The sequence below is a fragment of the Nycticebus coucang genome, chromosome 6 (genome assembly GCF_027406575.1).
Source record: "Nycticebus coucang isolate mNycCou1 chromosome 6, mNycCou1.pri, whole genome shotgun sequence".
NCBI lineage: Eukaryota > Metazoa > Chordata > Mammalia > Primates > Lorisidae > Nycticebus > Nycticebus coucang.
Genome location: NC_069785.1, coordinates 113,056,446 through 113,080,250, shown reverse-complemented (window position 1 = coordinate 113,080,250; position 23,805 = coordinate 113,056,446). Strand labels below are relative to the sequence as shown.

Here is a 23,805-nt window from a genome sequence, read left to right as displayed (position 1 = left end):
AAATTTCCACTGGACTTTCAAAAAACACAATACCCAAAATTCTACCAAGATTATTAATATTCTCCATTAATGTGATTGGCTGAAATTGTCCTCTAATGAGGCACAGGTTGGCTGACTGTATACGAAAACTCAGGCCAGATATCTGCTGCATACAAGAATCTCATCTTAAGTTAAAACATAAATATAGACTCAGGGTGAAGGGATGATCATCTATATATAGGCAAATGCAAATCAGAAAAAAGCAGGTGTGGCAATTCTATTTGCAGATACAATAGGCTTTAAAACAACAAAAGTAAGAAGGGATAAGAATGGTCACTTCATATGTGTTAAGGGTAATAATACGATGAGATTTTTCAATTATTAATATTTATGCACCCAACCAGAATGTGCCTCAATTTATAAGAGAAACTCTAACAGACATGAGCAACTTGATTTCCTCCAGGTCCAAAATAGTCGAACATTTTAACACTCCTTTGGCAGTGTTGGATAGATCCCCCAGTAAGAAGCCAAGCAAAGAAATTTTAGATTTAAACTTAAAAATTCAACATTTGGATTTAACATACGTCTAAAGAACATTTCATCCCAACAAAACTGAATACACATTCTTCTAATCAGCCCACGAAACATACTCCAAAGTTGATCATATCTTTGGTCACAAGTCTAACCTCAGTAAATTTAAAAGTATAGAGATTAGTCCTTGCATCTTCTCAGACCACTATGGAATAAAAGTTGAACTTCGCATAAACAGAAATCTGCATACTCATAATAAAGCATCAAAGGTAAATAACCTTATGCTGAATGATAGCTGGGTCACAGATGCGATTAAGAAGAAAATTACCAAATTTTTGGAACAAAACGACATGGAAGACACAAATAATCAGAACCTCTGGGATACCGCAAAGGCAGTCCTAAGAGGGAAATTCATAGCACTGCAAGCCTTCCTCAAGAGAACAGAAAGAGAGGAAGTTAACAACTTAAAGGGACATCTCAACAACTGGAAAAGGAAGAACAGTCCAACCCCAAAATAAGTAGAAGAAAAGAAATAACCAAAATTAGAGCAGAATTAAATGAAATTGAAAACAAAAAGATTACACAACAGATCAATAAATCAGAAAGTTGGTTTGTTGTTTTTTTTTATTTTTGGAGATTCATGGAGGGTACAATCAGCCAGGTTACATTGATTGCAATTGTTAGGCAAAGTCCCTCTTGCAATCATGTCTTGCCCCCATAAAGTGTGACACACACCAAAGAGAAAGTTGGTTTTTTGAAAAGGTCAATAAAATAAAACTTTGGCTAACCTAGCCAGGAAAAAAAAGAGTAAAATCACTAATTTCATCAAACAGAAATGACAAAGATGAAATTACAACCAACTCCTCAGAAATTCAAAGAATCCTTAATGAATATTATAAGAAACATTATTCTCAGACATATGAAAATCTGAAGGAAATTGACAAATACTTGGAAGCACATCACCTTCCAAGACTTAGCAAGAATCAAGTGGAAATGTTGAACAGGCCTATATCAAGTTCTCAGATAGCATCAACCATACAAAATCTCCCTAAAAAGAAAAGCCTGGGACCAGATGGCTTTACATCAGAATTCTACCAAACCTTTAAAGGGGAACTAGTACCTATATTACTCAACCTGCTCCAAAATGTAAAAAAAGAAGGAAAACTACCCAACACATTCTATGAAGTAAACATCACCCTGATCCCCAAACCAGGAAAACACCCAACAAGAAAAGAAAATTATAGACTAATATCACTAATGAATATAAATACAAAAACATTCAACAAAATCCTAACAAACAGAATCCAGAAACACATCAAACAAATTATACATAATGACCAAGTCGGTTTTATCCCAGGGTCTCAAGGCTGGTTCAATATACGTAAATCTATAAGTATAATTCAGCACATAAACAAATTAAAAAACAAACACCATATGATTCTCTCAATTGATGCAGAACAAGCTTTTGATAATATCCAGCATCCCTTCATGATCAGAACACTTAAGAAAATTGGTATAAATAAATTAAATAAATAAATAAATAAATAAATAAAAGATAAAGAAAATTGGTATAGAAGGGACATTTCTTAAACTGATAGAGGCCATCTACAGCAAACCCACAGCCAATATCGTACTGAATAGAGTTAAATTGAAATCATTTCCACTCAGATCAGGAACCAGGCAAGGTTGCCCATTATCTCCATTGCTCTTTAACATTGTAATGGAAGTTTTAGCCATTGCAATTAGGGAAGAAAAGGAGATCAAGGGTATCCACATAAGGTCAGAGAGGTCAAACTTTCACTCTTCGCAGATGATATGATTTTATACCTGGAAAACACCAGGGATTCTACTACAAAACTCTTTGAAGTGATCAAGGAATACAGCAGCGTCTCAGGTTACAAAATCAACATTGATAAATTGATAGCTTTTATATATACCAACAATAGTCAAGCTGAGAAAAAGTCAAGGACTCTATTCCATTCACAGTGGTGCCACAGAAGATGAAATATTTGGGAGTTTATCTAACAAAGGACGTGAAAGACCTCTATAAAGAGAACTATGTACCTCTAAGAAAAGAAATAGCTGAAAATGTTAACAAATGGAAAAACATATCATGCTCATGGCTGCGAAGAATCAACATTGTTAAAATGTCCATACTACCCAAAGCAATATACAATTTTAATGCAATCCCTATTAAGGCTCTATTGTCATATTCTAAAGAACTCAAAAAAAATACTTTGTTTTATATGGAATCAGAAAAAAATTTAAATAGCCAAGACATTACTCAGAAATAAAAACAAAGTAGGAGAAATCATGCTACCACACCTCAGACTACACTATAAATTGATAGTGATTAAAACAGCACGGTACTGGCACACAGAGAGGTAGATGTATGGAACAGAATAGAGAACCAAGAGCTGAATCTAGCTACTTACCATTATTTAATCTTTGACAAGCCAATTAAAAACATTCAGTGGGGGAAATATTCCCTATTTAACAAATGGTGCTGGGTGAAATGGCTGGCGACCTGTAGAAGACTGAAACTGGATCCACACCTTTCACCATTAACTAAGATAGACTCTCACTGGATTAAAGATTTAAACTTAAGACATGAAACTATAAAAATAGTACAAGAAAGTACAGGGAAAACTCTTAAAGAAATCAGCCTGGGAGAGTATTTTATGAGGAGGACTTACCCCGGGCAATTGAAGCAGCATCAAAAATACACTACTGGGATTTGATCAAACTAAAAAGCTTCTGCATAGCCAAGAACACAGTAAGTAAAGCAAGCAGACAGCCCTCAGAATGGGAGAAGATATTTGCAGGTTATGTCTCCAACATAGGTTTAATAACCAGAATCCACAGAGAACTCAAACATATTAGCAAGAAAAGATCAAGTGATCCCATCACAGGCTGGGCAAGGGACTTGAAGAGAAACTTCTCTGAAGAAGACAGATTCACAGCCTATAGACCCATGAAAAAATGCTCATCATCCTTAATCATCAGAGAAATGCAAATCAAAACTACTTTGAGATATCATCTAACTCCAGTAAGATTAGGCCATATCACAAAATCCCAAGACCAGAGATGTTGGCGTGGATGTGGAGAAAAGGGAACACTTCTACCCTGCTGGTGGGAAAGTAAACTAATACATTCCTTTTGGAAAGATGTTTGGAGAACACTTAAGAGATCTAAAAATAGACCTGCCCCTTGATGCTACAATTCCTCTACTAGGTATATCCCAGAAGACCAAAAATCACATTATAACAAAGATATTTGTACCAGAATGTTTATAGCAGCCCAATTCATAATTGCTAAGTCATGGAAGAAGCCTAAGTGCCCATCGATCCACGAATGGATTGATAAATTGTAGTATATGTACACCATGGAATATTACGCAGCCTTAAAGAAAGATGGAGACTTCACCTCTTTCATGTTTGCATGGATGGAGCTGGAACATATTCTTCTTCACAGTAAGGTATCTCAAGAATGGAAGGAAAAGTATCCAATGTACTCAGCCCTACTATGAAACTGATTTAAAGCTTTCATATAAAAGCTATAACCCAATTATAGCCTAAGAATATGGGGAAAGGGGAAAGGGAGAAGAGGGGAGGAGGAAGGATTAGCAGAGGGATGATAATTGGTGGGACCACACCTATGGTGCATCTTACAAGGGTACATGTGAAACTTACTAAATGTAGAATATAAATGTCTTAACACAATAACTAAGAAAATACCAGGAAGGCCATGTTAACTAGTGTGATGAAAATATGTTAAATGGCATATAAAACCAGCGTATGTTGCCCCAGGATTGCATTAATGTACACGGCTATGATTTAATAATAAATAAATTAAAAAAAAAAAAAAAAAAAAGAACCCAGCCCAGGCCAAAAACCACAAAAAAGAAAAAAAAATTAAAAATTAAAAAAAAAAAAACAACACTCCCCAATCTTTTTGGCACTAGGGACTGGTTTCACAGAAGGTAATTTTTCCACGGGTTGGGGTGGGACAGGAGGCAGAGCTCAGGCAGTGATGCCAGTGACGGGCAGAGGCTGTGAGTATAGATGAAGTTACACTGGCCACTCCCCTCCTACTGTGCTGTCCAGTTCACAGGCCACTGACTGGTACCAGTCTCCAACCAGGGATTAGGTACTATAAATTTAAAAGACCAAAAACAAGTGCAAATGGAAAAGTATAGAATAATCTACTTTTCATGTATGAAAAAGAGAGAACAATATGATTCCTACTTTCTCTGATCTGCATAAAGAAAGTGAAAGGATGCATTCAAATATAAAAGTACTTAGCTGTGGGTGCAGGTACGAGTAAGTCAGACACAGGCAGAAGCAAGAATTCTCAATGTGTCTTTTTATTACCTTGATTTTAGAACCATGTGAGTATACTGTTCATTCAAAAATATTAATGGAAAAAAATAGAGGTACAGACAGTTTATCTGCAGTGATAGCATATGCACAGCATCTTCCTGAGGATAGAGGGATCAATGCATGCTAGTTGTTTGTTTTTTAAAGAGGCAGAGTTTCACTATGTTGCCAGGATGGAGTGCAATGGTTATGCACAGATGTGATCCTAGTCCACTACAGCCTTGAACTCCTGACCTCAAGTGATCCTCCTACCTTAGTTTTCCATATAGCTGGGATTATAGGCATCAGCCATCATGCCCAGTAGGTCCCATGTACTTTAAATATTGTACCTTCAGGGTTTAGGGCATAGCCTAGCACACATATTATGGTAACGTATACAATTAGCCTGTAAGAAATTACCTTTTGAACAGTTTCAGAAACAATATTCTATAGTGTGGATATAGTAATAGCTTCCACATGGGGGAAAAGAGAAGGGAAAGGAAAAGAAATTTTCATCTTACAAACATTCTTCCTGTTTCTTTTATTGCTGGCTAAAACTTAGAAATAATAAAAGAGAAAACATTTTTATGCTCAATCTTCCCCTGGATAAATACCCCAAAGTAGATTTTAAGCTGAAACATGACAAGCTAGTGATACTCTTAAAAGAATTTAACAAATTTTTAATGTCGAATTTCAATTTAAGTACTGTACTAAAAGCAGCAGTGCAAGAAATATTTAGTTCTCTCATTAACAAAAATATCCAACAATGGCAACCAGTATATTTTAGGTTCATTTATTCTCCACATCTCTGAATGTTTTCTGCAACAATTCATTTCCATCCCTGAAGCTTCACTATCTACTTTTCCTTGTTCATCAAACGCTGCAGTGAAGCTGTATCAAATCTTAAAGATATGAGAATTGCTGCAGAAAAGAAAAAGGGTGTACTGGTCCATGGAAGGTCAAACAGGAGGGAAAAACAAAAAGAATCCTTCTCAGGGGCAGCGCCTGTGGCTGAAAGGGCTAGGGCGCTGGTCCCACATGCCAGAGGTGGTGGGTTCAAACCCAGCCCTGGCCAAAAATCACAAAAAAAAAAAAAAAAAGAATCCTTCTCAGGATGCAGTTAACGTCCACATCCAAAAGCTTAAAAGGTTCTTAATATAGAACTTAATATCATAGCACTAATTTTCAAGTATGATATTATGTAAATTACTATCTCAAAGGCAGGCTGAAGAAAGTTCTTTAAAAATGCAGGTGATCTTTATTTCATTAATTGATTCTTTTATCTAGTGAAGTGTCTACTTTCAGGGACTGAAGTAGTATAACACTGTGGTATCATATGTGACCACTGTATCAAGGATAACAGAAAACTGCCAAGTTTAAGGCCACCAGGGCAAATGCTTATTTACGTATAAGTACCCCCTCTAGAGGGATGAGGGAGAGGGGAGGAGAAAGGGGGATGGTGGGGTCACAGGGTGTGGCACACCTCTTGGGAGCAGGACATAATTACGAGAGGGACTTTATCTACCAAATGTAATCAATGTAACCTAATTCTTTGTACCCTCAATGAATCCCAAAAGGAAAGAAGTAACGCCTCTAACAAGGTTTCGGTTTTTAACTATAATGCATTTAATCTTATAAACAAGTAAATGCTAGGAAAAGAAATTTAACTATTAAGTTGAATCTGAAAATAATGCCAATCTTCTCCAGTGGGTGAATGGTGAAGCCAACCTTGCTGGGTGTTCACTGTAGAGCATTCACGGCTCAGTGTTTGTGTGCACAGCTGGAATCAAACTACACAGACCAGAACTGAATGACAAAGGTTCCATCCATACCATCAGGTTTCATACAAGATGCCCATAAAGTTCATGTGCAATAAAAATAGAAACTGTTTTTAAAGCATATATTTCAAAAAACAGAAAAGTTTCTATTTTTAAATTGCACATGAACTGTATGGATACCCTGTATGTTACAGTCTGGTAATGTCAAAAATATAGAAATGGACCAGATCACAGGATCTCTTACAATTACAAATAAAATTTCAATTATCTTTTTTTAAAAAGCCAAAAAAATGGGGCGGCACCTGTGGCTCAGTCGGTAAGGCACTGGCCCCATATACCGAGGGTGGCGGGTTCAAATCCGGCCCCGGCTGAACTGAAACCAAAAAATAGCCGGGCGTTGTGGCGGGCGCCTGTAGTCCTAGCTACTTGGGAGGCTGAGGCAAGAGAATCTCTTAAGCCCAGGAGTTGGAGGTTGCTGTGAGCTGTGTGATGCCACGGCACTCTACCGAGGGCCATAAAGTGAGACTCTGTCTCTACAAAAAAAAAAAAAAAAGCCAAAAAAGTTCATAACTATAAAAAATCTACTAATATTACCTGGGTCACCTCAGATTAAAAGCAAATTCAGGTAACATTCTCAGAAACCAATCAGTATACAAAGCCACCCCTAGTAGAAGGCCAAATACAACAGATAAAAGGGACAAAAATAGCCCCAGGGGGAAAAAGTGTCAGAGAAAAGAATGAAGGAAGTAATACGCTCTCCAAGAATAGCTAGTGATCATTTAGATATGTTCAGGCAGGCTAAATTTCATTCAAGATGAAAACTTACCCGATGTTTGGCCTTAATTTTCTTCCTGTATTCTTCCTTGTCAAATCTGTCCTCTTCCTGAAGTCTTTCTTTTGCTTTATCTAAGTTGATACCACCAGCATCGTCTTCTTCCTCAGTATTCTTTGTGACAAATCTCTGAATTTGAGGCCATTGCTGAACCAGCTACAGACAAAAAAAAGGAGTGTCAGGCCAGATACAGAGAAAACTAGTTCCTTCTGCAGGATGTTTCTGAAAAGGTACATCCATCAACTTTCTGCCTCATAGTCTGTTATCGCTAAAACTTTCTAGGAAACGTCATAATTAAAGTGAGCAAGCAACAAAAGAGACTGTCCCTGTCGGGGTAAAGCAATGCTGCCATATGCGGTGACAACAGGATTAAAGGAAAATTTTACAAAATAATTCAGAGAAGGTAGTTGTTGACATGAAATGCTTCAACATCTTCTCCAACAGCAGTCTCAGCATCCTGTTCTCCAGAGGACTCAGCTGAAAATCATCTGCACAGAGCAGGACCCAGGCGACTGCTGTGTGCCCACCTGGGGCCACCACGGCCCCCTCATACCTCACAGCACTGCGTTGCTCCATTTTCCTATTTCTCTTACTAGAATTAATCTCCTTGAGGGAAGTTGTATGTTTTGTTCATTTATTTTCAGAGCTCAAAACAATGTTTTGTTCATTTATTTTCAGAGCTAGCACATAGTAAACAGGAACTCAAAATGGATCACTGACTCACATATCAGCCAGTATTACACACAAGGACTAAAGTAACTGAAGCAGCCTGTGTTTCACAGACCTGCTCAAAGCCACACGATCTTACACCTGTAGATTACGGTAAGGAACAAGGTAACCCGGAAGACAGGGCACTGACCTGGGAGTCAGGGGTCATGGCTTTTTCACTAGCCTACTCCATAATGCTAAGTAAATTACTTAATCTCTGGACAGCTGTGTCTCATCCCAAAAAATAAAGAAGTCTGACCTAATAATTTCCAGGTCTAACAAAATAAAATTCTACAGACAATTCATACAAAAACGACTCTTATTTTTATATAATAATTGGTTGTCAGGAGGATTTAAATAACTACCACTGTTTTGAAAGACACTAATTAACCTGCAAGCAAATGGAAATTATAGACACATCACAGGCATTAATGCCTCCTCTGCCCTCTCGTAGCCACCACAGGCTGTCCTAAAGATGAGATTCCCACAGAGCCTCGGCTTCTGGCAACCAATGGGAGTGACAAACTCTTCCACAGGAACTGGCCCCACAGAAGCAGTGAAAAGCTTCAGTCCATCTATTCCTCAGACTCCTCGTGCCTACTGCTCTCATGGAGGGAAAAGAGTTGGTCTCTCTGTGGCTAACTGAACAGCACCATTTCGTTGGGAGCTGTACATGAGAAGTTTCAGTATGGCTTGCATACAGCTCCTATTATTGAAACCTTCCAGAGTCAAGGATTCACACTCAGCCTGGAGCTAATTGGTATAATTTGAGCAGTTAAACTTAGCAGCACATGAAGGAACCTCATTACACTAGCAGTACTCATCTCGTTCTACAGTGAACATCAGATGTCATATGACTATTTCAGGTTAGCCTGCTTCTCCGGTCCTGACCTCTTTTTAGAAACTTAATAAAGATTCATTAACTATCATTTATACAGGCTTCCTCTTCAAATTCTAGCACCTTTGAATTTTATAGATAAGATTCAAAGATTTAAAACTAACTCACTGTTTTGTTTGTTTTCATCATTTACATCCGAATCAACTTCAAAATTAAAAAGATGTATACATCATTGGATACAGACTGCTCAATCAGCACTTAGTGACAATGAAATGTATGTGACACATTACAGTCATGTCATATGACGATGAAAAGCTCACTTTGTTATTTTATTGAAACAGATGCCCCATTCAACAAATTTGAGGGATATTGGGTACTGTTGTAGGTGTTGCAGATGAAAGAGTAACAAAGTCCACAAGATACCTTCCTCTCACAGAAAAGTGGAGTGAAGAAACTGACAATAGTCAGAGATTTAAACTAACGTCAAAAATGATGGTAAAGTGCTGTGAAGAAAAATAAGGCAGGGTGAGGGAATGAGATTCTGGCAGGGTACGGTGCTGTGAGCCATGTTAGGGTACTCCGGAAAACCTGAAGCTGGCGAAGAGGCCATTGGGATGATACTCAGAGGACCTGCAACAACCACTAACCAGTCATCACCCTCAGGTAAGTCACTTGACATTTCAGATCTATTTCAACATTTAAAAATGAAGAGAACAGTTACGTCACAGGGTGACCTTTCATGAGTCACAGGGTGACCTTTCATGAATAATCAGTGAGTGGTAGCCCCTTCCCTGCACTATGAGTGATATTCACAAGGTCAAGGTGAGATGAAAACTAGGCACCAAGTGTCAGAGGTCACTCGAGAGCAGAGGATACTACCCTCCCATGCCCAGCCCACCAAGAAACATCTAAGTACAGCACCTAAGAGACTTTTCGGAGTTCAGAAAAAGCAGCCATGGCACATAACTGGGTTAGCAATCTTGTACTTGCACCCACAGAACATGTTGTGAATACTACGATGAGAAAATCTTATCTATAAAAACAGAATGTGGCAAGTTCAAAACCAGCTCAGTGTCAGGATCATACCAAGAAGCATGTCAGTTCCTGCTAGATGTCGCCACTCCCAGCAGTGGAGCTGAGGAAACGCCTGTAGCACAGCTGCAGGAACGGCCGCATGCTGCACAGCAGTGATCTTAATTGGGGTGCCACAAACATTTTAAACTAAATTATTTTCAAAAGAAGTTCAAAGCACAGTAAGTACATTTTTTCTCCCTCTTTTTTTCATCAACATGATTTATGTGTGCCACAGAAGTTTAACTATAGGTTCATGTATGCCATGAGATAAAAACGGCTGAAAAACACTGCTGGAGAGAAACATTCACCCTCACTAATGAACGTAACTCTGCTCAGAACATACCCCCCAAAACAAAGCATTTACAGAATCTTACCTCCCCTTCATCAGTAAATGTTATTTTCTTATTCACTTTGAAATTTCTCTTCATTACTTTTTTTGCTTCTGCAACTTTGGTCACTTTTTTCTTGCCACTGAATTTAGAAGGTTCATTCTTCTGTGTGAGAACATAAAACATACAGATGGTTAGAAAACATTTGCTTTATATTAACTATTTGACTCTGCAAATACACTTTCTAAATTGAGTGCACACTGTCCAGAAATAACACTGTAGGTTATTTAACTTATGACCCCCCAAAAGCTGAAGAATTTTAAGTGTAAAGGAGAGTTACTAGAGATAACCTTTGTATTTTCTTCCATTACTAGAACTGTCCTATTTGATGATCCTGAAGCACCAGAAATTACATGGTAAAGTCATAAATAAAGATAAATAAATAAAGCGATCTTTCAGCTAAAATATAATACTTATTATAAAATTCCCAGTTGTAAGTTTAAATTTTTAGGCTAGGAAAACATATATTTGGAACACAGAATGATTGTAATACATTATTTGTAAGTCAACATTCTTCCTCTAGTAATTTACTATATGAACGCTGCAATTAAGCTGTGTCTAAAGGTACAACTGAGTAATGGCCATCTAATAGGATATGCTTATCTGGACCTCACTAATGGCCTGAAACCAATATATCAGGATATTAAAAACTCAAAGCTACTGCTTCCTTATGCTAAGTGAATGCTGAGTGAACCACCTGAGATGAGACATGGAGGAAAGAGGGCACTGCATAACCTTGCTTTGATGAGAAAGTGAAAAGAAGGAACTCATGTTTGAGAAGGAGTTGGCTTCTTCTCGAATCAAAGCTAGAAGTACCATTGGTGGTGCTTAGTTAACTAATCGAATGCAGCCCCTATTAGAATGAGAAAGAGTCTGTGGTACATTTGTACAAATAATCAACACACTGAAATGAGCATAAATGTATTTATGATCTATGTACAAAAGACTTAATAAAAAAAAAAAAAAAGAGTCTGTGGTACCAGTAGTTTGTACCTACTGGTACAAAATGGATTTGGGCTCAAGCTCTACCACTTATGAACTGTGGGCAGGCAAGTTATCCGCTGGGTTTAGTTGTAAATTGAAGATGATCGTAGCATCTATCTAGGGCTCTTGGGAACATAATGCAAAACACACAAAATGTTCAATAAATCTCAAATGCCATGACGATGTATCAATTTCATGCTACATAAAAGATCAACCAATCACACCAACTGCAGAAGCTTAATTTGCAAAATACCAGATAGTTGGCTTCCTAGTTGATGTTTAACTCTGTAACCACCTTAAGAAAAGAAAGACAAAAAACAAAGAGGAACTGATTATTCACATCTACTTCAAAATACATTAGACTTTCTGCCTGCCAATCAACTAAGTGAAAAAAAAAAAAAATCTCAGAAGTTTTAAGTGACAGCTGTATTATTTTACACATGACACTTTATCTTTTCAAGGCGCTGTTTTTCCGTGCACTATCCATGTTATTTGCCAGTATTTCTAAGGAGTTCCTGACATTTTATTTATCAAGCTGTGGAATCTCTTCATTTGTTAAAGATGCTTCAGTATTTTTCCGCATCTCCTCATTTATGTTTATTTAGACTTATGCCAGGAGTTAATCTTTTATTGTTTTATTGTTTTGCTTTGTTCTGTTTTTTCCCAAGCAGAGATTTTTAATGTTTGTGTATTCAATTTTATCATTTATAAAGATGTTTTCTAGGCTTGTGCTGTACTTTTATAGTTTCCCAATCAGAAGAATCTCTAAAAACGAATTTAACTTTTTAAATGCTGATTTTACTTTTTTGGAATTTTCAACACTAGTTGCTCTGCGAAAAGAAAGTGCTCATTAATGCTTTTTATGTTTCTGTTCATTCAGACACAAAAAATACAGAATCTATTTGTACCTCTAACACCACATGTGACACTTCAAACTAAAAAGCTAAAAAAAGGTCATAAAATACAAAACTGATAAAGCATCGAGTCACCTTGGACATCCTGTGATAGGTATAGGAAGTTCCCACCAGTAACTTAAAAAGTGAACTACCACCAATCATAAAAACAGTAATGATTCCTTAGTTAACACCGGCCACAAGAAGATTCAAAATGTAACGACTGAACAAAAATTAAACATTACTACTAGATATGCTAGATGGGAAGATTAAAATATTATACAGTTAATCACATTTATTTTTATTTTTATTTCAGACTAATATGCGGGTACACACGATCAGGAAGGTCATGTCTGAGTTGCAGTTGTGTCCTGCAGCTGGGCAGCAAGCCATTCACCAGTCCACTGTTCCCCTTGGGTGGGACTTGCCAACCCGCCGCCCCTTTTTGAATTTAACAGAGTTTTTCTCTCATGTGAGCAGGCAGTTGTTAATCATTTTGAATGAGAAGCAAAAACCACAAGGAAATGAAAGTTAGAATTAAAGAGAAAGATAATCACTATAAAGAAATCAGATTTTCATGTTTCCTTAAAGTGGCTCCCACATGTGCCACCAAATAATTTATAACAAGAACTATCTAAAGTGAAGGAAGCCAATAAAACAAAGCACTGTCAACAGTGGTGAAGACCTGGGAGATTACCTGTCAGAGCCTGAACCACTCATGTGCAAGAAAACAGCATTTCTTAAGATTGATAAACACTGTCTTCCAAATGTTCAAACTTATTTAACTACATACCTTTTCCATTGGCTAAATAACCAAACCCTACTAGAACTTGCTTATGATTTTTTAAAAAGGAGATTGACCTCCTATATAATTCCTCAGTCACCCTAAATCTATTTAATTACTATTCAAATATTCTAATTTTATAGTATAAATTAAGGACAAACTACTTGATATTTAGTCATCTACGAAATCTTTTTCTTAAGAAACACCACTACCCCCAGTAAGCAGTAAAAGTATCACTTCTGAAAATTTTGCAAAAATTATAATCTTAAAATTCAGAGCCACCTAATAGCTACGGAGTTTCCGATCTGAAGACGAAAAGGTTCTAGACACTGGGTTTCCCAGCGTGTCAATGTCCTAAACGCTACTGAACGGCACATTCAAAATGGTTAAACCAGTAAAGTTCTGGTTATGTGTCTTTTACCACAACTAAAGATGAAATTTTGAAAGTTAAGAGCCACCTAGAATATGAAAGGACATCAGTTTAAAATGTTATCACAGGAACGGTCTGCCTTTTCAGAATTCCTACAGCAATGTCGACATGCTGTGACAAACGTCCACGAATCACACAGGACCAGAGGAGCAGACGGCGCAGCCAGAAGACAGGCGCGTGATGGACAGCGCGAGCACAGGGCACGACGGGCGCCCACAGGATTAAAGACTCTGCACTACAGATTGACTAAATTACATAAAACAAAATACTTAAATTATACAAATCATCTTTGAATTTTTCTTCTAAAGAATGTCCACGTTTACCAGTCTCCAGTTTTGAAGTTTAATAGGACCCCACAGTAGGAGTGGCCATGTGCATAAATTTGGGAATACATAATTAAGAGAAAGACAAAAGCCAGATCTGCCTCCACCTTCTCCGTCATCCTTATCTGTGGAGTGGACTGATACTCACACTATATCAGCACAGTATCCTTAACGTTTAACAGATTGTCTCCATTTTTTTCATTGTAGCTGTTTTTAATGGAAGCCGTATATGAGATGATTGGATTCCTGCATCTCTCGATTGTTTCTTCCTTGTACTTGCCCCTTTCCTTTCCTATCTGGCAGGATTTGACTTTATGTTCAAGGATCCTTTTGTGGTCTTCGTCCAGTTTAAGTCTAGTGATAACCACCTCATGAATGCCCACATGGACAGTTGTACCATTAACCTTTTCCCTTGGCACCTGCTCAACATAGATGACACGTGTCTTCCTGTAAACCTGGACTACTCTGCCAGTCTGCTGCCCTTGATAGTGCCCCGACAACCTGAACTACTTCATCCTTTCGGATGGGAATATATGGGACACTGTACTTCTGTCTCAGCTCTTTGGAAAGAGGGAAAGACAATCTTCCTGCAAATGTGGGAAGGTGCATTGAAATGTCCATTGGTTCTTGCTTCAGTCAGAAGACACAAAGAGATTGAACTTCATTTTGGCCGCTACCTCTTCAAATCACATTTTTCTTGCTTTTCCTAATAGACTGTAATCTTCAAGAGTGTCCAATGTGTATTAAATCTGTCTCTCCGGTATAGCACAGAGAGGCTGGCAGAAAACATTTCTTAAAAGAAGAATTATCCAATAAACTACATGAATTACTTCATTTACTACTTGGAATCATGAGTCAAATGTTTCTAATTTTTAATTAGAAAACCAAGATTAATTTAGCAATTTGTTTAAAGTTGCTAACTTTAACCAAAGTATGTGACTTTGTTCACATTCTACAATGCTTAGTTGATTTCTATTCAAAATGCCTTACAAAGATATAGCACTATATTAGATTCAATATTTGCCTTTAAATTTCTATCAATTTAAGCACATTTGAGAACACCTAATATGAGAAACTTCTACAGCTTTTTGAACTTTCTTTTAATCCATGGCCTATTAAGAAAAACCGTGTTCAGGCTTTATTTTAATACACACTTTGATTTGTTTTTAAAAACAGTTTTCACATCTAAATAAGATTAAATATTGAATATACTATTTCAAATAATAAGGCCCCAAACTTATTTCCCTTCTAGTGAGAACCAAAGATGTTAAGAAATTAATTTGTATGAAAGTCTTCACTCTTTATATTGACACTTCATGAATCATATAAAGATCACCCAAAACCTAAAGTTTTTATATTACTTAATTTATATTTAGTCCAAATATAACACATAAATGAGTGCCTATATTTCTTGTCAAAGTTACTGGTTTGACAAGACTTGATTAGTGATTCTGATTATATTAAGAAGCAAACCACCAGCAAACATGAATCTTTCTCTTTTCCACATTGCTAAGAAGGCCATGCACTACCATTTCCCTTATATTCTGTAAACTGCAATTCTAATGCATGATGTGATGAAAATGGTTATTATTAGTAGTATTATATCACTGAGCAACAATGACAAAACATTTATTATGAAATATTCATGATTCATTTTTAAATGATCTTAACAAGTCAACATGAATGGGAAAATAAACATTATTGTCTCCCTTGATTCTTCCCCTCAGATCAAATACTACCCAGATACGAAGTGACTGAGCTTTGTTCAGACTTCCTCCTGGTTAAGGAGGATCACAAGGTGAAGCCATCACTGATACTGTCACACAATCACTCTACACAATGTTATCTCATTACCAGATTTCTCCTTCAGGATTCCTGGTACCTAAATTAACAAGCTTAACTTGGAAGGCTTTCCAGCAATTGCTTGTTAACCTAACAAACTGTCTTCCTAAGCACGAGTACCTGAGGCTTGAACTACTGAATGCCGTAAGAAAAATAACATTCAAATACATCTCCAGTGCACAGGTTTTGCACTGTCGTTTTCCCTTACTTTACAGACACATATTCCCCCAAGTCCTCATTCAAATGCCTTCAATATTTTGTCTTCCTTTCCTCCATTAAGTTTCTTCTTGATTTAAAAATCTTCTACTGGCCAGGGTCAGAAGCTCATGCCTGTAATTGTAGCACTCTGTGAGGCTGAGGCAGGATGAATGCTTGAGGTCAGGAATTTAAGAGCAGCTTGAGTAAGAGACCCTATCTCTACAAAACATAAAAAAATCAGCTGGGTATGGAGGTGGGTACCTGTAGTGGGTACTATCTCTGGACACTGAGACTGGAAAATCACCTGAGCTCAGGATTTGAGGTAGCTGTGAACTAGGCTGATGCCCTGGGATTCTAGCATGGGCAACAGAGAGATTCCATCTCACAAATGAATAAATAAAATTAAAACAATTTTTTGAAAGCCTCTATAAGCATTTCAACCTACTAATTCTTTAAATCCCTCAGTGAGCCTCCATCTTTAATTATCTTTTTGTCTTAAGTGGCTCCTTCTACCTTTTTAAACATTTATAGTGTTGGAATACTTAAGGGAAAATCTTATAAGCCCCTCCTTGGGATTTTTTTTGGGGGGGAAGGAGTTCACTTAAATTACGTAGGCTGTTTACTGTCCTATTTTGTTTGCTAGGAAATATGTACTTGGAACACACAATGCCTCTCCAAAAAAAATAAAGCCACTCCAGTGACTTAATTTCAGATATTTCCTGCTTTTTAACAAAATCATGGAAGCAGTCATATTTTGCCTTAGGAATCCAATTTTTAACCTGCCACTTTTAATAAGTATTTTTATATTAGGAAGCAGGCAGCTGCAAGCAATTTAAAGAAACGAAGCCTGATACATTTTGTCTCCTTTTTTTAGAGTTCAAAACTATGACAGTATTGATTTCATTTCTAACTTCTGTCCAAATTGGGTTGTATCAATTTCTGTTGTCTCACACAATTTTTTAGAATTCTTCTAAAATGCAGAAATTTTGTAAGCTACATACAAATAAAATAGCAACATAAAAAGAGAAGTTAATTTGTGTCACATGGACATTTGGTTAGCAGAGTTTAAGTGGGGTGGGGGGGGCCAAGAAGCAACAAGGCAGAAAGAGCAGGAAAAAACCTGAGGGAGAATCTATGGAACTACAGCAAACACCCCCACACTACTGGACAGCCCTCCTGGGGAGCATGTTAACTTCCTATACCCTATCTCTTCCTTCCAAGTGACACCAAAGCCTCAGTGAGAAATCTGAACAAAATGGAATGGACAACATCAAACTAATATTCAAGAATATTGAATTAATAGGTTGAACTGAGAATTTCACAGTTGCCTCCACATCTGTAAGAAATAAAAAATTACCAAACAGTCTGGTCAGCGTGGTCCAGAGCAGGGTTTCTACAAATTTACTCATCTTAAAAGTTTAACAAACAAATGCCATATAATCCTAGCCATTCATTCAGTGAACCGGTTTGGAAAAGTATACACGTACACAGATACACACATGTATCCTCTAGAAACAGGATCTCTATTTGATTTAAAGCCCTTACAAAAACCTACAATAATCAAACTAAGCTAAACACTTAGTGTTTAAGTCCACACTTGGTCTGGTAACTGATGAGCCAGCTATTTTCGACAGAGCATTTCAAGGCACTTAACAGATGCAGCCATCCTCTTGGCCACCTGAAGTCAGATAATCGCTGCTACTGGTTATCCATGTTTCCCACGTCTGACATTTTCCCACAATGGCTGACATGATTACAGCACAATATATACATGGACTGTATCTCACCTGAAAGTGAAACAAGCAACACTACCACATCTAAGCCATACCCACAACTAAAATATGCGGTGAAGCTTCCAAGCTCCACCTTGTGTTATATACAAATTTTAGCTAAGCGAAAAGTGCCAATGAAAAGTCAAATGCCAGCCTGTGTATTGTTTCAACAAACTATGCTACGGTGATGTCCAACCATACAAAATTGCTTGCTCTAAAAAATACATCACTTGTAAAATGGTGGCATATAAAACCAACAGTCATTTAAAATATTGGTATTATTAAATACAGAACTTAGAAGGATGAAAGGACCTTCTGAGATCACTTTAAGTAACACCACCCATCCACCCTGTGAAGTTCAGAGAATTTCAAGATCATACAGCTGGTACCAGCAATGTCAGGGCTAAAACTCTAAACCCAGCCAGTGCTCCCACCTCGACACCATATACAAAGATGGTATCGTCCATGGAAACCTCTCTGAGACTAGACCTTTCTCCAAATCACAGTGTTCCTAAACCATTCTAAGAAACTTCATAAAATGAAAAAATCTTTCAAGGAATTCATTTAAAAAGTGTGCTTTTCTTTTGCTCATACAACAACGAGAGATATGACTACATTTGATCTCCAATTTTTTCTCTCTCAAGACTATGGCATCTGATAGGAGAGGAGAATTTTTCATCTCTCAATGCTATTTTTTTTCCCCCTGGAAGATTACATACTGAGCATGCAATGATTAATGCAATTTCTGTCTTCCATCTCCCCCCAGCACTTAATCATTTAAATGAAACCGACAGCCATTGGAAGCTGTTGACAGACAGCTTAGTTTTTCTCCAAACCTTAGAATGAATCTGGACTAGTTCATTACTAAATTAATTTGTCATGCTAAAATGTAATGTTTTCAGAAAGTATAATTTACAATAAAACTACTGTAAATCATAATTCCCAAAGAATAACTCGAGTGAAATTTTTACTGGTCTCCAAATTCCACATGTTACATAACCCATCAACTCTTAAAAAAATCCTCCTTCTTCCCAGAGAGAGGGAAGGAGGGAAGGAGGGAGGGGGGTGGGGCCTTGGTGTGTGCCACACCTTCTGGGGGTAAGACATGATTGCAAGAGGGACTTTACCTAACAAATGCAATCAGTATAACCTGGCTTATTGTAGTACCATCAATGAATCCCCAACAATAAAAAATAAAAAGAAAAAAGCCCCCTAAAAAAAAAATCCTCCTTCTTCCTACTGTTCCATACAGACTAGAAAATGTAAGATCTATAAAGCAGAGAATTCTTCCCCCAAAGAAAATGACTGTTAAGATTCACCACTAAATTCCTTTTGGGACTTCTAGTCACCTTCCACCCTCTGCGACTTTGGTAATGTTCTTGCATTTTCAAAAGCTTCGACGAGGTGTCGGGTGGGAGTGGGGGGGTGGGGGGGGCGGACGAGATGGCTGACTGAAGCCAGCTTTCCACAGAGGCTCCCATACAGAAGGAGAGTTAAAGGAAATTTAGCAAGTAACCTGGTGGATTACAGAAGGAGAGTTAAAGGAAATTTAGCAAGTAACCTGGTGGATTAAAGCTGCACCGAGAGACAAGGTTGAAGAATACAAGAATACACATCGACCCCTCTGAGGCGAGCTGCAGCCCCAAGGATACAAACAAAAGGTACAAAATCCTTTACCAAGCAGACGGGAGTCCCCTCCCCCATGAGAATGGCTCAGAGTACCCCACAAACAAATGAGCAGAGTTCAAAGGTCCTCCCACTACACTCCACGGGAGAGACCCTCTAAAAACTGGACCAACATCTACTAGGGTGCCATGGTGTTTTCCTGCCAGGCATAAAACTGTATAAAACTGTATATATTCTCTACCTGCAATTCTGAGCTCCCAGCACTCCCCTCCACTCTGACTCTGAGGTCTAGAGGCCTGTCCCCCAGGAGTCCAGATTCTTGGGTGATTTCAAGAGGGGTGCGGACAGGGCCTAGACTGCAGCTGGTCAGTGCTGATTCTGCGACATGGGAGAGAGGAGAGGACGGTCAACTGACAAGGAACACACCAGAGTGGCAGTACCCAGAGGCGCAGAGCAGCACCTATTTTTGGCAACAATAGGGCTCACTCCCAGATATTCCAAAGCCACACCCAGTGTCTCCCTGGGCAACCAGAGGAGGCCGGGCATCTTCTCAGGTGGCAACCACCGCGGAACAGATGTGGGACGGAAACGCAGGCCCCATGAGTAAAGGGTTTGCCTGAGGTGGTACTGGCCTCAGTGGAGCACGGGGACTAGAAAACGCACGTGCAGAGCTGGGAGACTCCCAGGGCAGGGCTGACCCAGAGGATCCCTTTACTGAGCCTAAGATGCACCCAGCCCTCAGGGGATCATCGGCCTATAGACAAAGGAAGGCAGGAGGCTAGAACTGACAGGTAACTGAATACAAACCTGCAGGAGCAAAGACAGGGCCTGAGGCCCAGGCTCTGGGAACTCAAAACAGCTTCTCTTCTGCAAGGGAATTTAGCAGGAACAGAAACAAATTCCTGCAAAGTTGTTCTGTTCTGTTCTATCAGTAACATCAGTCAGGGGCAGGGCTGAAACTGACTGAACACCACCCAGACTCCATCAAGCGCCTGAGGTTGTCAGACCTCACCTCGCCCTGCTGGATAGAGGCAGAGCGCAGCGGCCTAGCTGAGCAGATATAGATTTCCTTGTGATTCAGGGAGGTGCAAACCCCTGGAGTGTTTGTTCACTAGAGGCAACTGGGTCACAGCCCTGCGGGGCTATCAGTGACTGGGTGTGACAGAGGTGCAAGGTGCAGAACAAGGCATCAACCTTCCCAGACTAATCTATTTGCTGGGTGGGTCCTCCTGACTTCACAGAGCACCGGAGCAAGTCATATCTGAGTCGTCACCAGACCCCTGCGATCCAGTTGCCAGAGACCTTTTAAACTCTTCCACCTGAGACAAGTGCTGACTGAAATAATTGATTTTGGACCTTTAGAACTGAGTCAATCACCTGAAGACTATTCAAGTGGTGCCCTGGGTGTGCGGTTGTAGGAAGGTTTGATTTTTCCTTTTCCAACTGTTGCCTGTGAGGGGCAGGGTGACTTAATTTCTGGGATTTCTCCACGGCTGAGACTTCAACCGAGAGTAACTGTTTCACTAGGGTTGGACAGAGACCAGCTGAAAACAAGACAGAACCACTTAGCCCCACCACACCAAACAGGTCCCCAGTTTCTCAGGCCATAGCACTGTATGGGTCCTTGACAAAGCTCCAGGGGAAAAATCAAATGGTGTAAAATAATCATGGGGCGGAATCAGTGGAAAAACTCAGGTAACATGAATAACCAGAATAGATCAACCCCCGCAAGGAAAGATATGGCAGGTGTAACTGAAGATCCCATTCATAAACAGCTGGCCGAGATGTCAGAAATTGCATTCAGAACTTGGATTGCAAACAAGATTAATAGAATGGAAGAAAATTTGGAATTAGAAATTTGAGGAGCAATTCAAAAGCTGGAATTAGAAATTCGAGGAGAAATTCTAAAAGTTGTCTCAAAAATTTAACGAATTTAAAGACAAAACCACCAAAGATTTTGACACACTGAAGCAAGAATTTGCAGCCCTCCACGAACTGAAAAATAGAGTAGAATCCCTCAGTAACAGAGTGGAGCAAGCAGAAGAAAGGATCTCTGACACTGAAGACAAAGCTTTTCAATGCTCCCAAACTCTCACAGAGGAAGAGAAATGGAGAGCAAAAACGGATCATTCTCTGAGAGAGCTCTGGGATAATTTGAAGAGGGCTAATATCTACCTCATTGGAAATGAATGGGATGAAAATCTAGGCCATGTCTGGGAAAGTGACAAAAACCCTGGCATCCCCTATGTGGAATAATAAGAGGATGGAGCCTATTCCTTAATCCATGACACGTCACCGAGGAATTTGTCCTACTCTCTGATGTATGACAAGTGCCAACCCAGATGAGATCTGACTGACAAACAAGTTTAGTGAACAGTTAAATTACATGCCAAGTGTCAGACACCAGGCTAAATGTCTTATATTTCATTTACATATCACAACAACCTTTCGAGGGACTGCTGGCATATTACAGATGATGCAATAATTATTTAGCTAACAGAGACGGGGCAGACTCTAAATACAGGTCTATCAAACTTCAAAATCTGAATTCTCAAACTTTGAATTTCTATTCTTCTCAGGATTCCACAATACCACTGATTAAAATAAACTTTAGGAACACCGCTTTTAGGAAGAATTAGTCTATTCCCCAAATGCTAAAATAGCCCATAATCTCCGTTAGAGATAGACATATGGTTTCTGCTGAACAAATCCTTTTATAAGGAATTTACTAAAGAAAACATTTTGTACTAGGACTCCTAGTCCTGAAATTTTCTTGTATTTTTTAAAAGAATTATTATCCACAGAAAACAATGAAGGCAGTTACTCCTTTAGTCAGAGAAAGGAAAAAAAAAAAAAAAACTTGTTATTTCCAAATGAACTAAACAATTAACGTTGGTCAAAATACCAGTCTAAATGTTTTCAAGTTCCAGTATTACTCTCAAGAGGGCTGTTCTGGTACTGAAAACAAAGACAAGTTGTATTTTCTTATGTCATTCTAGGGAAAAGACAACAGTAATTACAGATAGAGATGAAATAAACTGCAGGTAGGGAAAGCCAAGAAAGGTAATGAGAATTCTGTGACAAGCTTTAGAGACAAGTACAAGCCGAAAAACAGCACATATAGGACAAAACAGACAGGGAAAAGCACAGCTGTGCATGGCTAGGACAGTCACAGTGATAAAGAGTGACAATGTGAAAACAAAAAATCACAGAACAAAAGAAACAAGGGCGAAGAACAGCTCTATGAAAACAATCTCCTCTCATGATCAGTGTGATGTGTTGAGAAATTTGCACCACGCTGCCAAATCATTGCCGCCCCCATCAAAAGAACTTCCCAAACCATGAACTTTAAATTGAGAACATAAAATTAAACAATGGAAAACTGGGAATTTTGTAAATAGATACTAAGAGGATGCAAAATGATTGCCAGCCATCTCCCAAATATTTTGTCTATTATGCCAAACAGTCTGAGATACACAAAACTACAAAGTGGTAAATCCAAAGGAAGAATTTATTGAAACATACAATCAACCTCGGCATGCGGTGCAGGCATTTCCAAGTTAGTACACTTTCACTGACCAGTACTGCTACAAGATTTTCCAGCCTGGACCATCTCTGACCAGTACTGCTACAAAAATAATCAAAGAATATTCTAGATTGCCCTTTCTTCAACTATTTCAGTTATTTAAAATACGTAACAATTTGAAATAGTTGACTCATTAATAAAAACAATTTAATGATAATTCTAATAAAAGATCTTCCTCAACTACTTTTGAATACATTCAACTTCAACCAAATGAAGTAAAACACGTTAACTGACAAAAAAATTCTTCTCTATTAAAAACCAATTAATTCTCCACTAGTATTTTGAGATTCCTGGAGTTACATTATAATACTGACCCATAATTTGCCGCACTAATCCCAAATCTAGGATGCTAGATGTCAAAACGTCCTATTAAAAACCATAAACTACCATTGAGTAACTTGATCAGAACAGGGACTATTGCCAGCAGTATGAGCACCTTCTCCAAGTCTCATTCAACTCAAGGCACACTACATGGCTAATTTTCAACCCGCTGTGGAATGAGCTGCCTGCCCATTTTAGGAATGAGTGACCTGTTTCACTGTGTTGTCACTTGGGGAAAAAGGTGCCCCTGGATGATGGTGCTAAAATAAGCCCCCCCTTACTCGGGAAGCAGGCCCGCGAGTTGGTGGGGGCAGAGGAGAAAACAGGAATGTGTGTAGGTGTGAATGTGTGTGTCTGAATCGTTTCAAGGGAGTCGCTTTCCCTGCGCTTCATCATGGCGTCATCCCCCAATTCACTTTAAAGATGGATATTAAACACCACTGTATAAAATTCATTATGTCATGTTTAAAGAACGGTTGCTGAGATGACAGGAAAAGCTGTGTTTCTGTGGAATAGAAGAATGTTGTCTCCTTAGAGATAAGGGGTTCCTGTTTTGGTC

General features: G+C 38.5%; 1 protein-coding gene across 1 annotated transcript in view; it reads right to left on the bottom strand.

Annotated features, from left to right (window-relative positions):
- DDX10 (DEAD-box helicase 10) overlaps positions 1 to 23,805 on the bottom strand; it is a 352,575-nt gene that overhangs the window by 118,182 nt on the left and 210,588 nt on the right. The window contains exons 14-15 of the mRNA XM_053594940.1: positions 10,473 to 10,592; positions 7,473 to 7,634 (exon numbers count right to left, since the gene is read on the bottom strand). Of these exons, the coding sequence (XP_053450915.1) occupies positions 7,473 to 7,634; positions 10,473 to 10,592 (282 nt within the window). The remainder of the gene's footprint in view (positions 1 to 7,472; positions 7,635 to 10,472; positions 10,593 to 23,805) is intronic.